This window comes from Gastrolobium bilobum, unplaced genomic scaffold, assembly GCF_033153095.1.
Source record: "Gastrolobium bilobum isolate Gb01-03AN ecotype WA unplaced genomic scaffold, APGP_CSIRO_Gbil_v1 utg7295, whole genome shotgun sequence".
NCBI lineage: Eukaryota > Viridiplantae > Streptophyta > Magnoliopsida > Fabales > Fabaceae > Gastrolobium > Gastrolobium bilobum.
Genome location: NW_026898317.1, coordinates 423,401 through 436,025, shown reverse-complemented (window position 1 = coordinate 436,025; position 12,625 = coordinate 423,401). Strand labels below are relative to the sequence as shown.

Below are 12,625 nucleotides of genomic sequence, written 5' to 3'. Positions count from 1 at the left end.
CCAACGGGAAGTGACATGCTAATCATTAAGTCAAATTACTTTGGTTGTCATATTACTTCTATTTATATATTTATTATATATTTTTACATATTTTCAATTTATATGATCCAACCAGTAGTGACCCATTGAGTTGGTACCCTAATGAGTCAATTACCAATTCTGATTTAATAAAATTGAGTATTTAGTACATTTCTTATATTTCTCATAGATCTTCAAGTCAATAAGAGTAATCTATGTGACATTACAAGTGGGGAGGGTTCACCAGGACTGAACATACATCTTGAATGGCCAAAACAAGTGTAATCTGTACATGTATTGCTCTCAGTTAATACACTGTACATTTTCCTCAAACGATGTAAGTTTATTAAACAGCTCAGTTAGTTTCTGATTTTGAATACATACTGTGTAGCAGAGACCTACAGAACTGAGTATGTTGAAAAAGGCTCACAAATATAGATAGATGGCCGAGTTCCTCAGACAACAGTACTACCCTCTCACCTTCAAAAAGTAACAATCATTGAAGCAATCACAACTTCCAAGTGAGATCAACAATCAGTACTTATACTCAAAATGTTTTCATCCTCCAGCATAAAAGGTTGACCATGATTCAGTCATGGGGTTTTCAGCACATTTTGGGCATACATGACTCCTCTGGTGGTGCAGACATTCATCCCCATGATTATGCTTCATAGCAAATAAATCCAGCCACAGGAATATGACGAACATGATACTGCACTCATGCTTTAAATAAAGGCTCAACCTAGTCAGTTTGCAGTGTACATGATCCCCATGATGAAGCTTCACACACTTTTGAACCCAGTCACTGGAATATGAGAAACAGAATAGTTCTCCGTGGACTGTGGTCATACACTTCGAGCAGTCCTTGAATGTAAAATGGCAGCTGGAATCTGATAGAGGAACAATGTGCAAGATTTTATGAACTTCCTGTTTGATCAGAGTAATTCAAAAACAAGATAGTCACGACGAAAGGTGTAAATATAATCACAGTTGATATTACAGCTGAAAGCAATAAACAAATTTCCAATTTTAAATTCCACCTTGCAGACCCCAAAAGAAACATAGTAAGATATAATCTAAACATGGCAAGCTGGAATAAGAAATGTTTACCAAATGTTGAACAAAGTAGAACCACTGTTGCACTGCATAGGATTGATTTCATCTTTTATATCACAGCAGTGAACAGCCCTTTGAAACGTTGCTGACAGCTTTTGGTAAGACTGCACTTCTGATGGCTGGACCTGTTCGATTGCCATCTTTAAATGCTTTGTTGTTATAACTGAAGCATCAAGGCTCTCCTGATAACATCACAACAAATTTTACAAATTAATACATTCTATCCTTCGAGATTGAATGGGGAATAGTTTTTCTAATATATTCTGTGACAGAACACCCATCAGAAATCAAGCTGTGACAAACCTCAATCGCTGCGATAGCTGCCTCGCGACATATTTGTGATATGTCAGCCCCAGTACAACCATCTGTGAGTCGAGCGAGCTCTTCAATGCTAACATCAGAACCACATGGAATTTTCCGTAAATGAATGCGAAATATCTCTTCTCTGTCCATCTCATTTGGAGGTCCAACATATAGCAGACGGTCAAAGCGTCCTGTAAAAGTCTTCCATCAGTTATTTGAAGCTTACTTAAGCTGTTCATACAATGATACAACTAATCCTCCTTCGTGTAGCTAGGTGTGCAATTGAGTAAGAGACACACAATAACAGAACAGAGAGAATACCTGGTCTTAATAGGGCAGGGTCAATTTTGTCTGGCCTATTTGTAGCAGCTATGACAGTGACATCAACTCTTTGATGCAGACCTAGCACAAATAAATTTTTGGTTAAACGAAAAAATATGATCCATGTCCAAGGTTTAAACAACAACTGATTTCACACAATGTCATTTTCTGGCCAATAGGTATCACACCATAGTGCCATACAAAAGTTGAATGAGCCCCACAGCAGTTTATCCTTTTTATTACATCTTAAGCATTATATATATATATATATATATATATATATATATATATATAAGCTTTATTCACATTTCACTGTTCGAGATTCATAACTAACCATCCAATTCAACAAGAAGTTGACTCATGACCCTATCTGACACTGAAACACCATCACCTTCCTTCCCACGAGTTACAGCAAGACTATCTATTTCATCAAAAAATATGATTGATGGAGCATTGGCCCTTGCTTTTGCAAACAACGATCTGACAGCCTTCTCAGATTCACCAACCCATTTACTGAAGAGTTCAGGACCCTTGACTGCTAGAAAGTTCAGCCCTGCTTCAGAAGCAACTGCACGTGCCATGAGGGTTTTGCTACAACCTGGAGGCCCAAACATCAGTATTCCTGTTGGAGGGCAAGCCCCAATACGGTCAAATGCATCACGGTACTTCTGCGGCCATTCCACTGCTTCCATCAATTGAGCTTTGACCTCCTTTTGGCCGCCAACATCTTCCCAATTAACCTTTGGAACCTCAAGGATTACCTAAGTAGACACAAAAATTTGACAACTACAGTATTATGCTTCACTTTCCTTTTTCATAAAAGATTGCTGTAAAAAATCCTGGTCTGTATAAATCTAAACAAGTTATAAGCTATAATCTTACTTGAACTGTGTTAGATATATAATACGAAATATTAAACCATGAATCAGTCTTCACTTAAAAGCTTAAGCTTTTGGTTTAAACTAGTCCTTGACATGGTATCAAGTCTTTGTGATCAAGTGGTTCAAAGTTCAATCCCTGCCTCTCCCATTCATCTAGATAGGTGGGTTCGTGTATTGTCCACCTTCACGCCCAATAAACTCGTGTGTGTGTCAGACGACGGGGGGGGGGGGGGGGGTTAGAAATGTAATATGAAATATTAAATTATTCATCTGCTGTCATGTGCCTTCACTTAAAGTAATACTCATCAGAAGGAAAATGATTATTGATAACAAAATTAACCCACCGCATAAAGTAATCATTATTTTATAGGTTTAAAATTACCCATCTAGTTACAGTAGAATGCATTGTGATCATAAGTTCCTTAACCTCAACAGTTTGTATCAAAGTGCAGACCACTGAAAATACAAAGAGATTTCATTTTATTTTTGACAAAATTCCATAGTGAACCTATACTTTGAAATTGTAGACTATTCTAATTACAACCAATAACAATTCATAGTTGAATGGAGGCATTGATTAGAGACAACAAGTAATTTCACCAGGTTATGCATTTAAGAAACTTGCGTATTTCATTATATGAAAAATGAAGAGAATTAAATAAAATTTGGGAACACCAAAATAAGCCCAAATCAATAAGGCAAATCTTGTCTGACAGGCAATATATATTTTATTAAAAACCAACTCCCAAAGTACTACTCATGGCACTAACCATACCTCTCTCATGGCACTGGGTCTTATTTTCATCTTAGCCTTCTGAAAATCTTCAAAACTTACTTTCAAAATATGCTCTTCTTCACCACTATCAGGAATTATTTCCATATTTTCAGAAGTTGTTTCCATCATGCAGGAAGGTAATACAAGACTGGAAACCGTTGAGATATCAGAAAAAGATGAAGTTGCAACACCTGAATGATCTCTCGAGTTTGTTGCACCATTCATCAGAGCAGGTTGCTCTGTTATGTTATCAGAACAAGCATCATAAGCTTTTTTATAGTTAGCATAATGTCGTAGACAAATCAAGGCTGCCTCATTGCAAAGGGCAGCAAGATCTGCACCCACAAAACCATGAGTGACTGTGGCAAGGTTTTCAATTTGTAAGTCTGAGAGAGAGTGATCCACTTCAGAGAGAAGAGTGAGCAAAATATCCAATCGTTGTTTGGGTGATGGCACACCTGCACATGGAGTTTTAAAGTTAAGCTATATGGTAAATGTGTTCTTCTGTGAAACCATTGAAGTATTAAAAACAGATCAATAGATCTCTTGCCATAAAATGCATGTTTCAGACTTACACTGTTTTACAGGCATGAGTCACTCATGCACATGCAAATCAACAACTACATGCTTGTGTGATAAATTTTGTTTCAGCTTTAAGGATCGAATTGAAGTTCTAATTTTCCCTTTCACAATTCACAGAAGACAAGAAATGTACAATAAATCACATGCTACTTGTACCCAAAAAGAAAAAAAAAAACATGTACTGCATTATATCTTTTTTACTAAATAAAAAGACAACAATATGCTACCTTGCAGATTTCTATTCCGTCACTTAATATAAAATCTCAATTTTCCCAGTCTAATAAAAAGATAACAATATAACCACCCCAGCAGATATTGCTAAATTAACTCGACACGTTGTAAAAATGGTTTTTACTCCGAGAAAGATAATGATAATGTATCATACATGCTCTTTTATACAGCACTAATAAAAATAAAAAGTAGTTATGAAAGACTTGGATATTGTTAAGCATAGTGGGCTTTTATTTAATATTGTATTTTGAGAAAGCTCCAATACCATGTTCACAGAGGGATAGAAAAAATTGTGAGGAAGCACATATAAGTATATACGCCCAAAGCCCTACATAAAGAAGCACAATTTTATTACCAAGTTACTAATCAATAGCAAGTTTGGCAATCTCCCCCATGCAAAGGGGCAGTCTTATATCAGAATAGTATCGACTAAATACCATATTACTATTAGTCAAATAATAGAAGTTTAGATAAGAAGCACCAGCATATTTTATTAATAACTTCTTTTTTTTGTTTTGTAATAAAATATTTCATTTCGAAGTTATTCCTTTAAAACTCAAGATAGCTAGTTGACATGCATCCTAGATTGATTGCGGAGAAATTGTACTCTGTCACATATCATGCAAGATAGTGCTTGATTGACTGCCCCCATTATGTTCTTGCTAGCAAATAAGTATATATTTTAAGACAATAACATACTATTCAGAGGTAGATACTAGATAGTATCTTTTTACCAATTTCAATTTCCTTGTCAAACCTTCCAGGTCGTCTGAGAGCTGGCTCAAGATGGTCAGGCCTGTTAGTGGCAGCAATTACAAGAAACCCTTCAGTTCTACTAATTCCATCCATCAGATTCAATAAGCTCCCAACCAATCTTTGAGATAGCTCTTCACCTCCTTCTTTCCTTGCAGGGGCAATTGCATCTAATTCATCAATGAATACCTGTACATAACAGTAATCCTATCGTTCAGCCATTAAGGAGAACTTTGAACATAAAAATATCAGGTTTAAAATAAGTGGGACTATTTTCAGCAAACAAAATGCAAAACCTTCAAAAAAAAATTACCATATAAGACTAGAGTATTTAAAGTTTGAAGAAATATGTCTAGATTTTACGAACATTGAACAAGAAGCAGGCCTCCTATAGGTCACACTAATTCTGGAAAGTTTCAGCAATATTGAAAAACAAATTGCCATTCATTTGACCATCTGCTTACAAAGTGTAAGTCTCCCCTCTATGTTTTGTCTAGAAGACTGTTCATGGCAGAAAAATTATAGATACAAAACAAATTTGCAATATGAGATTGCTTTTTACATTTTGCAATGACATTATTGGAGGATTCCACCATAACTTCTAGAAGTTGTAGGGGAAAAATAAGGAACTGATTCATAATAAATTTTATGATGACTTAAGCAAGTTCAAGGACTTTTAAATCAGAGAAGAAAATTAAACAAAATATGAATCATCCATAATTTTTTCCACTAAAATCCAATCAAAATTTGAAATTAAAAAACCAGGTCGCTGACAGACAAAATAATGCTTAAATTTTCATTTTATATTTATACCATTGCCTTCGAATCTCACCTATTTCCACAATTTACAACATCAGCCATCCTTGGATTATAAAACTCCTTTATTTATGACTTCTTTTGATTTGTAAACCAACTTGCCAGCAGCAAAATTCTCAAATATCTTGTGAAAATTCATAATGTTAGGTGTTTCCCTGACTCACAAATCAGTACCACATGTATTATATGAAGGACATTATGACAGGATGCTTTTTTAGAGTCTCTTCAAAAATACATTTGTTGTATCACAAATGTAAAAAGGGATATAAAAGAGACAGAAGTTAAATTACAAATTACAAATTATCAGTTCCTACATGCATATGCTAAGATTAATACTAAGGGCCTATTTGGAGCACCTGATAAAGAAGATAGGATAAGATAACTTATCATATCCTACTTTTATCTCCTGTTTGGTGGGTCAATAGGATATGATTAGCTTATCCTATTGTCTCATTTTATCCTATCCAATACATGATTTCTATCCTATGAGGGGAGCTGGGTTAGAATTCAACAGGATATGATACCAATATTGATACCCAATATATCCCCACGCTACCCAATATATTTGTATTTATTGCATCATATTTTGTTTTTTCTTTCTCCTTTCTCCTTCTACATAATCTTATCAGATTGCTAATCAGGTGCTCATCAAACACAGGACATGATAAAGGCTTATCAGCCCCATATCATATCCTACCTTTATCCTATCCTGTCCACCAAACGAGCCCTAAAACTTCAATGAAAAACTATTCTTCTTGCGTGTTATGCAACTCACGATAAACAAATACATCAATACAAGAGCATAGATTATTTAGTTCAAACACAAAATGTGAAATTACTGAAAAAGCATTCTTTTAACAAAAAATCTAACCACAGAAGGTGCAGCTTGAATGGCTGAATCAAAAACTTCATGCAATGCTTGCTCACTTTCCCCATAATATTGGGTTACAATTTCAGGTCCATCTATCGGGAAAAAATTGACCCCAGCATCATGAGCACATAATTGAGCCAGGGAAGTCTTTCCTGTACCAGGTGGACCATGAAGAAGGATTCCTCTTGTAGGTCGTAAACCAAAACTACATTTTGGAACAACAAGAAGCATAAGCATGCAAAATTGCAAGAGCACATGCATAAAAGTATGTGAGGACACATAACTATCAGAATAGAGGTAAGTACTTTTAACTATAAATTCAATCCTTGACTGGTATAAACTGATATAAATGCTTGCAACAAAAATGTGCCAACATCCATGCCTAAAATAAACTGATTATATCAAGACCAAACATACAGTTGAACTTATTCCGACAATAGAACAAAGAATTTCTGAATGATTTAATGTTCCAAAAAGAACTCCCTGTGAAACCCTAAATTGCAAGGGTAGAGGTGAGGAAATCCTTATACGCAGTTTTACCTTTGCATTTTTTCAAAGAGGTTGTTTCCACGATTCGAACAAGTGACCTTACAATTAAAAAGGAGCAATTTTACCCTTGCTCCAGACTCGCCTTCTTATATAATGTTCAAAAGGAAATGAAAAAAAGAAAGAAAAAGAACATGATTATATATGCAAATTAATTCTAATAGGAACAAGAGATACACTAGCTGAACTTCATATTTTAATAAGGTCACCGACTTTTATGAAGGGAATGCCTTTTCTCTTATAAGTAAAAACCCAATATGGTTATCCATTAGCAATAAAAATAATGATAATAACAAAAGAAAGCTCTTCATGCACAGTGAGAGTGCAAGAGTAAGATTAACTAAATGATAGTAGAAAATAACAAGAATGACTAGAGTGGAGAAGGGAATACTGAACGCATTCCTTTATATTTATATTTAATCACATTCCTTCATATTTAATCTTAGAACACTCAAACTTCTCAAAATTTTAATCTCAAAGTGTAAAATATTTAAATGCACATCCACATATTCAAGGACCTATGAAGTTCCCTGTTAGAGATATACAAAACCATTAATATAGCCTCACCCCCAGCTTAAGCTTTTTGGTTGAATTGGTTCTTTACATCCTCGGTGTCCCGGGTTCAATCCTCGTCCCCCCCTCCCCCCCCCCCCCCATTTTCTTTGTGGAATTTCTTAGCACAGGTAAGTTGGGCCTGATGCATCATCCACCTTTCAAGCCCAATGGACTCTCTTGTAAGGGGGCATGTTAGAGATATATAAAACTATTAATATAACCTCATCCATCAACTTAAACTTTTGGGTTGAATTGGTTCTTTACATTTCCAACAAACCTTTTTTTGTTGATAAAAAAAGAAAGTCATCAGAAAAGAGAAGTACAGAAGTACAGGAGCAGAGGATACTCCCTAATTGCTTCTGAAGCAAAAGGGCTAAATGCCTTCCTCCGCTGGAATATGAAATGAATTGTAGATAAACAAGTGCAGTCAAAGACACGCCTAAGGCACTGAAATGAGATGCTAGAAGGGGTTCAGCACGCCTCGTGATAGTTGATGTGCAGCCCCTACAGTGATGCGCATGCCTTTGGTGCCTTAGATGTTTCTGTCTGATTAAGTTGAGGCATGCCTTTAGTACCTCATATAAACCCCAAAAGGCCCAGCAATCCAGCTTTATAACTGTGATGCTAAATGGGTAAAATAGTCATAATGTTAAAAAATAACTAGTCGTTCTTTGGGACTCTAGCAGCAAGCAGCATATGTTTTGGTAATTTCACATTTTAATCTATGAATTTTAATATGAATGTAATACTTGAGTAGTCAGATCATATAGAAAATTAAGGCAAAATAGTAAAATATTTCATTGGTTCTTCTATTGGTAATGTTAAAACATTTCTTCAGTAAGGCCATGCACTGTTTTGCACCTCTTGCCTCAAGGTGTAAAATGCCCAAGCGCCTTTCACCTTTGACTACCTCGATATAAACTATGTTTAAGACCAAGGACAACACAGTTCTGGCCTGTATAGAGTCCAATGATAGCACTCTCTGTCCATTAAATTAAAAATTCCCAAAGAACAATGAAAAATTTGAGAGCAAGCAACCCATTTTTTTATATTTAACACCTAACATCGGAACTTCAAACAACAAGACACGGAAACAAAGAAGAAAAGGGGACATGAACACATGAACATGCGCAAATTTGATGTGGTGTATCAGCTGAAGTATTAAGACTTAAGGAAAAATAACACTTCAGAGAAGTATCGTATGCTTTTTGGAATTGGATACAGGTATAACATGATAATTCTCCCATGTTGAAGTATCAGTACTTTATAGTTACTGTTGGGCCTTTGAGCTGCACGCAACACAGATCATGTGGTGCAGCAACAAAAAGGTAAGGACCTACAACCACTGAAGAAGAATTAAGATCAAACTCTAAGTCTAAACCTTTTCCTTAGGAAATTTTGAGGAATATATCTTAACGAGACATTTACAACATGTAATTCAAATAAAGAAAATATCAAGCCTTCATCTCAAATATCGGTTTGCTGCTGGAACTTTAGTAAACAATCAACAGTCAACACTACTTAAATCCACCAAACAAAATAGAAAGATCATAATATGATGCACAGAACAACACACAATCTATGGCAGAGAAATAAATAAATAAAATCTTCAACATTAAATGCCATACTCAACAGGTCAAAATATGCAACAGACAAGACATACCTTGATAAATCATATTTTACTGAGGAAGAAATTATACCCTTTAAAAGTGTATATTCTTTAGATAGACCACCCAATTTAGAAATATTATCGCGTATGCTTGCATTAGCAACCTTGTGTTTAAGTTTCACACAAGATAAATCCCTTTGAACTGGCTCATCAGATGCTGCATTTGATGGCAGTGATAAAAATACCTTCGTTTCATAATTGACAATGAAAGCCTGATTTACATTCTCTGCTATATCAGAATCCTCAGGATATAAATTACTGCTTCCGTTCGATGGATAATGATCAGATCTGGTAACTGGCACCTTTTTAACTCCTGCCACTTGGAAAATGCACAACTCTGAAAGCATTGGGATTGGCACAATGACAAGATTCCCTAGCAGTAAACGACGAGAATATAACCATGAAGTTGCAGATGTCTGTAGTAGTTTTTTGGCACTTTCATCCCCTAATGCCTCACTAACATCACATGAAGCCACTGATTGACTATTCTGATTGGGTACACTTGATGATGAATCTTCAAATACTGGAGAAGACAAGCCACTAGCATTAGAAAACTTTGATCCATAAGAAGGTGTTCTAGGAGATGCAAAAATATCATTCTCGGATTGGACATGGGATTTCTCCTTAGACAAGGCCAATGAGGGTAAGTTATTAATTTTCAACGGTAGTCCATTTGGACAAGGAGCCAACCGAAGATACAATTCCTTGCAATTAGATATCAACAGACAATGATTTTCCGCAGAATGCAGTTCATTGCAACCATTTTCGAGACAAGATAAGGACTGTTTCTGTACTGGGTGAACAAACACACTTGTGCCTGAAGGAGGACATCCCATGGTATAAGAAAGATTTGAAGACAGACGTACTCCATTCTTCAAAACCTAGTAAATGTCATAAAATATAGGATTTTCATAAAGATAGATATATTGTTATACATCAACAACACTTTTATCTCAAAACCAATTTGGATCAGCAACGAACCCAAATGAAAAAGCAATAAACGGTGGAGGAAAAAGGAAAAAAATAATATAATAATGATAATAGTACGTAAAAAAGTACATTAGAGAGAAAGATGAATAGATAATTAATAAGATAAACACATAATCATAAAAAATAACACATACACATTAGCTTCACTGTTCATTAAATTGGAAAAATAAGATAAAAGAACAGTTTATAAGAAGAGGAAAAGAACAAAAAGGAAGGATAATAATCCTTCAAACACAGCTTATAAGAAATAAAAAATGACAAAACAAACAAGAAAAGGAAAGGAAAACATTAACCCAGGATCGCTATACGTAAGGGAAACCCTCCCAAAAGAAAGAAAGAAAACTGAGTAAGTGAATTGAACTGGATATTAGCCTATAATAACCCCCACCCAATATGGGGCAAGCCATTATCTTTTAGTCAGGGAAAGCCACTATATATCATATTTCAAGGGAGAACAATAACAGCAGCTTTAACATGCTATTTGTGTTGTTCAAGATTTGTGTTTCTTCTAATTTGTGTTTCCATTGTATAAATAAAGGGAATAGAATATTGTTTCTCATGTTCCACCAGACAATTGTCTCATGCAACATGAGAAACAATATTCCCATAAATAAAATAACAAAACTTAAATGGTTGCAACAAAAACAGTAGCCAGACACAAACCTTACTAGAAGGAAAAACCGTTGCAAGCGCAAAGTAGTTTCCTGCACTATCATCATCATCAGATGATGTCTTACCGATTTCCAATCCGTAGCACTTGGCACATTCACTAGCTAATGATTTGAGAGGAAAGCTATGCAATTGTGCACTTTTTTTGTTCCTTGAAGAAGGAATAGACACCTTCAAAACAATTAAAACGAAGAGGTGTTAAAGAAGCATAGCATATAACACCAACCATCAACGATTACCATGGTGATGATGATGGTGATTATTACCGAGACAATGTAACCCGGAGCAATAGAAGAGGCAACCATGGAAGGCTCGGAAAGCCAAATTTTACAGCCCTTTGGAAAAGGGGTAATCTCAACATCGCTGATTTCGCCGACGAACGCTGATTTTCCAATGAAAGATGGGAACTTTCTGGAAGCTTCTTCGCAGAGAGAAGCAAGTTGTTGTTCGGGTTGGCGGGTTTCAGAAGAAGGTGTATTATTGTTGGATGCAGTGGTTTCGGGATTCGACAATGATACCTTCTTCGATTGCTTCTTTTGCTTTGAACTCGAAGGCATCGTTGATGATGGATGATGAGCGTTCTTGTTCGCTTGTCAAAGCCAAATTCAAGTGTGAAAATTTTGTTCCTTAAACCTTTTTTGCTAATGCAAAAACCCTAATATGCAAAACCCTTTTAACATTAGTTTATTTGGAAATGTATTTCCTATATTGCTCATTTTTTCAAATGTTTTTTAGTTTTATAATATTATTAATTATTAATATATCGGATAGAAAATTACTAGGAAATGAAATATAAATTACTAAAAAGGTAAAAGGGGCTAATAAAGCACACACTGGAGTTTATTGTTCAATGTGAGAATTCAGTCATTGTTTATTTGGATATTGGATGAGAAACATTTTAATTGAAACATTTTAATTGAATTATTGCGTATAAAATTTTAAGAGTAAAGAACATTTTAGTTTCTCATCCGATATTATTAATTATTAATTAGGAAAAGAAAAATTAACTGACGGTTTCTCTTAAATTTAAATAATCATATTTTTTTGACTAAATAGATTTATTTTGGATTTCAGAAATATTCACAAGTCGATTTTTAAAAAAAAAAAATTAAAATAGGCTCTATGATTTTTATTGAGGACCTAAAAAGTACTTGTTCAAATTTTAACAAATAGGCTTTGAAAAATTTTATGCCATTTCCACAGATATTGTGTAAAATTAAAAAAGAAAAAAAAAAGTAGCAGTTTCAAACCGTAAACTGAAATTACAAATTGGTTACTGCTATTGATTGTAGAAACATTTTAATATGATGTGAGAACTGAGAAGAAAAGTGAGGAAAAATAGGAAGAGAAAAAAAACAAGCAACTTGTAAAGTCAATTTTGTTTTACTCAGATGCAAATAGGCTTGTAAAAAATAATACAATGCCCAATTACCACATAAAACGAGTACAAATGGACTTGTAAAAAGAAAAACATAACGAATTCTATTGCCAAATCCCTCATAAAACTGTAAAAAATCCCTCATAAAACT

At 34.8% G+C, this 12,625-nt stretch overlaps 1 protein-coding gene across 2 annotated transcripts; it reads right to left on the bottom strand.

Moving 5' to 3' along the window:
* Nucleotides 1-244: 244 nt before the first annotated feature.
* On the bottom strand, nt 245-11,653 carry LOC133314848 (calmodulin-interacting protein 111). Of its 2 annotated transcripts, none has more exons than XM_061516374.1 (11): nt 11,363-11,653; nt 11,091-11,267; nt 9,432-10,318; nt 6,668-6,872; nt 4,962-5,169; nt 3,415-3,872; nt 2,093-2,519; nt 1,759-1,839; nt 1,438-1,628; nt 1,129-1,316; nt 245-945 (listed from the first exon to the last, which is right to left on the bottom strand). In XM_061516374.1, the coding sequence occupies exons 1-11, from the start codon at nt 11,651-11,653 to the stop codon at nt 864-866; spliced, it is 3,195 nt and encodes a 1,064-aa protein (XP_061372358.1). In that variant the 3' UTR covers nt 245-863. The 2 variants fall into 2 exon arrangements, with proteins under 2 accessions (XP_061372358.1, XP_061372359.1); XM_061516375.1 differs by having other exon boundaries at nt 245-908.
* Nucleotides 11,654-12,625: the final 972 nt, after the last annotated feature.

Bases quoted from the DNA above. Each gene is read 5' to 3' on its own strand.
- LOC133314848 (XM_061516374.1), bottom strand. From the start codon at position 11,653: ATGCCTTCGAGTTCAAAGCAAAAGAAGCAATCGAAGAAGGTATCATTG. The intron at 3,873-4,961 runs GTAAAAAGATAC...CTCCATGTGCAG, and splicing joins TGACAAGGAAATTGAAATTG to GTGTGCCATCACCCAAACAA. The intron at 2,520-3,414 runs GTATGGTTAGTG...GTGTCTACTTAG, and splicing joins GACCCAGTGCCATGAGAGAG to GTAATCCTTGAGGTTCCAAA.